Source organism: Nicotiana tabacum, chromosome 22 (genome assembly GCF_000715075.1).
Source record: "Nicotiana tabacum cultivar K326 chromosome 22, ASM71507v2, whole genome shotgun sequence".
Lineage (NCBI taxonomy): Eukaryota > Viridiplantae > Streptophyta > Magnoliopsida > Solanales > Solanaceae > Nicotiana > Nicotiana tabacum.
The window spans coordinates 14344881-14349746 of NC_134101.1; the positions used below are offsets into that span (position 1 = coordinate 14344881).

Consider the following 4866-nt stretch of genomic DNA (forward strand, 5'->3'; position numbering starts at 1 on the left):
CGCGCCTTGAAAACTAGGGAAGTTTTGAAATTAAAACTCGGAAATAAAGGAGCTAGCAGTCTTATGGTTGGTGATCGTTTTAACCACTAGGCAAGCAATCATTTGTCCAAATCAAAAAGATTAGGTTAGGGATTGTGCAGGAAACATGTAATTGGTGTTACCCCAATAAATATAACACTGTTAGTATTGTGTCTGTTCATACATGGTTAAACCCAAAGTGGCATTTTCTTGCCTGAAAACTATGGGAAAAAGACAACAAGGTCGGCATCTCAATTCTTAACTATCTCAATAAATTTACATTATCTATTCTAAGTTCGTTAACCAATGATTATATTTTAAGTACACTATTTTTATGTTCATATGCTCCAAAACACATACAACACGTCCTTGGCTAATTATAGGATTTTTTTTCTTTAATTTATTTATTTAGTTATTGCCTATTGGGGATACAAATGAGAAGGGATAAACAAGTGCCAATAGAATATTGAGGATGACAAAAGGAAATTTTAATTTGATATATTTGGAACAGACTAATAGAGGATGTAGTCATTTAGACTGAATCATAGGGTGGGTAGAAATGGGTGAAGGTTGTTGGACATACTATTGATAAAAGAATATCTGTACGTAATCAAGTATATGTAACCTGGACTCCTTATTTATTTTCTCTCATTAAATTATTTGTCTATCGTATGTATATACACTATATGTATGTTAATGGTAGTGCAGAAATTAAGTACGGTTAAACCTTATTCTACTGTTTGTAAAAGTACAGCTTGGTCTACTTCTAATTAAATGGAGTAAATCATAATATAATTAAATATATATGTGATAGCATGTTTTTTTTACCTTCTAAACTCGACTCCTTATCCACTTTGGGTTTAGATCATAAGCCAAATAGTTATAAAAATACACGATTATCTATTTGATTCCAATATTTGGGAGTTCTCACTTGATTTCACTTTCTAATTAAACTAGATATCAGATGATATATGTGTACTCACAAAATATGGAAACCTTAGATATTAACCCTAAACTAGACTTTTTACTTGCACTTGGTTTGTCCTGCATTAAGAGAATAAGCTTGTAAAGATAGGAATAAAATAGCTGAGATCCAACGAGCAAAAGGCCACGAATCTTGACGATCATATGTAGTACATGCCCATTCAATGTCTATAACTCATTTGAAAAAATCGATAGCCCGTGGTAAGAACTTACAATATTTAGTAAACCATGGATATAAGTTAATATATACACTTGCTGTGTGATGTACTTTTACAACATCAGTGTAATTTAACCTATTAATCATAGTAGGTCACTTGTTCATCTAGCTAGGTTATCAACTAATTTACCGATCCTTATTAAACAGAGTTATCTCCAATTACCTTTTAAGTTATTACTAGATATTTTTTATACTGTTCATGCATAGAATCTAGTAACACTATATATAGGAAATAAGATTTTCTTTAGTGACGTTCTTCTTTCGCGATTTCTCTAGTCGCCACTCTATGCCGCATTGCTTCTAGTTTGAGTACGACACTTAAATCTTTTTGTGGCGCATTTGTTTACCTTGTGGCAAGTGAAGTCGCCACAATAGCTAATTTGCTTTATCATTATCTTTAAGCGACTATGCTCACCACAAAAAATTAACAAATGAGCTACAAAATGGACCCAAGGTAAGTCGTTACTCAAACCAACGACATATGGTGCGACAAGGTACTTACCTTTGGTGGTGACTAAAGAGCGTTGCCACAGAAGATTGTCACTGAAAATCTTATTTCCTTTAATGGAATAAACTATATACATTATATATACATTAACTAGACTCCATATAGTGGCAGTTTAGAGAATATATAAAAGATGGTAGCTCATCTGGTATTATAGTAATCATCTAACAAAGAAAATCTAAAATCTTGATACACTATCTTTGTCAATATGGTAGCTGTAAATATGAAGACAAAAAAAGATCCAGGAAAACGGCTGCTTCTTTCTGAAGATTGATATATGCATAGAAAATACCGCAGCTTTGTCACCCTTTTTATAGCCAGGCTCTCTAATTCCGTACTTCCCTCTTGAGTTTACTTAATTTCCTCACCAAAAGCTAGCTAGCGAAAAATGGAGGAAAATTTACCTCCAGGATTTAGGTTTCATCCCACAGATGAAGAATTAATCACTTATTATCTGACTAACAAAGTTTCTGATTTCAACTTCACTGCTAAAGCCATTGCTGATGTTGATCTTAATAAGTGTGAGCCTTGGGATCTTCCAGGTAGCTATTTTGCTTCTTCCCTTTATTGCATATATAATTATATTCTTGATCTTTAATTTCTTTTGTCTTTTCCTTTTTCGATTTTTTCTAAACTTTAATATTGTTTAGTTTTCTGACTGATTTGATTGAAAATTATATACTGTGATCTTTTAAATTTCTTGAAAGTCAACACACATGAAATGCTATATATTCCCAAGAAGAAGTGATTTTGCACTCAACTAATTTATAAGTATCTATTACCATTAGTTTTTACTACTTAATTCAATGTTTAGAGACGTATTTACTCAAAAGTTATAGTGTATTGCATGTTCATATATACTGTATTACCACCATTGCCTTTCAGCTTGTTTAGCTTGGGTTTGGACTAGATTTGGTTGAAAAGTGAAAAAATAAATTTTTGAAGATGAGATGAAAAATAATTTTTGAAAGTTGAAATTGTATTTGGACATGCATATTACTTGAAAAGAATTTGAAGTTTTGTGAGTAGAAAACTTCAAAAACTACTATACAGTTATTTTTTGGGATGTAAAGATTTTGTTTTCAAAAGATTTGAAAACAAATTTTGAAAAACAGCTCCCGAATTTTATGGTCAAACTGGAGCTAAGTGTTTTCTTGTTTACTTCCTATATATGTTGGCCAACTTGGCGTGTAGTATAAGTGAACATGAAGAAAAAATATGAACTGAAGTTTTCTGATAAATGTGTTACAAATTGACATCAACTATGACTTAAAGTTAATTCTAATGTTAGTTATTTTACCTATATTAAAAGTTTTACCTTGTATAGATCAAGATTAATTTACATCCTAACTAAATTAAATCTCCTACAGCCAAAGCCTCAATGGGAGAAAAAGAGTGGTACTTCTTTAGCCTTAAAGATCGCAAGTACCCAACTGGCCTTCGTACAAACCGAGCTACAGAAGCAGGCTACTGGAAAACAACAGGCAAGGATAAGGAGATCTTTCGCGGCGGATCAGTCCTTGTTGGGATGAAGAAAACACTGGTTTTCTACAGAGGAAGAGCTCCTAAAGGTGAAAAAACCAACTGGGTTATGCACGAATATAGACTAGAAACCAAGTTTGGTTTCAAACCTTCAAAGGTAACTATTCCTTAATCGGATTTAATTTATATACAATGACATCATTAAAAAAATCACTAGGTTACTTGCCTTATTTTTTATATGAGTAATCTCACCTTATTTTGAACTATTACTTGCATTTATCTTTTAATTAGATTATTTAATAGTGTACAAATTCATTAAAAAATTGTATTATTACTTGTTTTTATAGAGGGTTACTTTTTTTTTCTTTTTGGATTAGATCGTTTTTGAAATATTTTTATTATATATAGGGGGAGGGGAAAAGGAAAACGAGAGGGGATTACGGGATGGGAAAACTGAAAGTTTAAATAGCCAACCAACTGAAGTATTGAGATTCCTTTGCCTTAGAATTAGTATCATATTGTCCAGCCATTAATTATTTTTTGTTCTTTCAGGAGGAATGGGTGGTCTGTAGGGTGTTTCACAAGAGTTCAACTGCAAAGAAACCACAACCAACATCATCATCCCAACAATCCGAAGAGTCTCCTAATTGTGACACTTACACTTTTGCAAATGAGTTAGGGGATATTGAGCCACCAAATAATTTCTATGGCCTAGCCACTCCATCAAATGGCCATATTTGCAATAATATTTCTTTACAAAATTACAGCAATGAGAACATGATGAATATGAACTTGAACATGAACTTGGCTGCTGCTGCAACAAGAGAAGCAGCAATTAGCAACACTCTTCCACTATTGCCTGCAGCTTGGTCTTCTAGCTTGCTTTGCTCTAATCTTCCATCAGTGGATTCTTTGCTTCTTCGGGCGTTACAGTTTAGAGGTTATAATAATCAGCCAAGAGAAGCTACAACTAGTACTACCGATTACCCGTTCATTCAAACACAAAATATTTCTCATATTGGGATTGATTATAATAACCCTAACTTGGCAGTCGAGGTGCCTTCTTCCTCTATGGTATCAGATCCTGTTCAGCAACAACAGCCACAGGAGCAATCATACAAATTGGGTTCAAATATTTGGTAACTTGTTGTGACGACTTTTAGAGGTCGCCCTCAATAAGTTTCAGAAGTCGGACTCTATTTGGTGCTTTAGATATTTTACTGTAAATTTCTCAAGTTCTTATGTAGGTGCAAAATTAATTGCATGAAACCAAAGCAAGGAAATCTGAATTCATGCTAATTTAATGTAGTGATCAGGATCAGCTGTGGTTGACTTGGGAAAATCCCCAGTCTCTGTTGTAAGTATCTTCTTATTCAAGCTAGCTTCCACATTTGCATTTGTATAACGCAATTATATATCTTCAATATAGAAAGACAATATATAAAGAACTCCGTATCATAATCATCACTCTCCAATTACTTGCTCTTTAATTTCTTCTCAGTCATACAATGGCATTTCTGTTATTCAAACATGTCGACTATTTATGATTTAAGAGAAATTAACTTTGTTTACCCTTAAAATCGGATAACAATTAAATTTATAAGTGGTTTTAATGATATGTGATTTTACTTGGCACAAACTGAGAATATGAGAATTGAAG

General features: G+C 32.9%; 1 protein-coding gene across 1 annotated transcript; it reads left to right on the top strand.

Annotated features, from left to right (window-relative positions):
• The first annotated feature begins 2040 nt into the window (after window positions 1-2040).
• LOC107822274 (NAC domain-containing protein 77-like) lies at window positions 2041-4654 on the top strand. The gene is made up of 3 exons (XM_016648800.2): window positions 2041-2266; window positions 3095-3363; window positions 3759-4654. The coding sequence occupies exons 1-3, from the start codon at window positions 2113-2115 to the stop codon at window positions 4347-4349; spliced, it is 1014 nt and encodes a 337-aa protein (XP_016504286.1). The 5' UTR covers window positions 2041-2112; the 3' UTR covers window positions 4350-4654.
• Window positions 4655-4866: the final 212 nt, after the last annotated feature.

Bases quoted from the DNA above. Each gene is read 5' to 3' on its own strand.
- LOC107822274 (XM_016648800.2), top strand. From the start codon at position 2,113: ATGGAGGAAAATTTACCTCCAGGATTTAGGTTTCATCCCACAGATGAA. The intron at 2,267-3,094 runs GTAGCTATTTTG...AATCTCCTACAG, and splicing joins TGAGCCTTGGGATCTTCCAG to CCAAAGCCTCAATGGGAGAA. The intron at 3,364-3,758 runs GTAACTATTCCT...TTGTTCTTTCAG, and splicing joins TTGGTTTCAAACCTTCAAAG to GAGGAATGGGTGGTCTGTAG.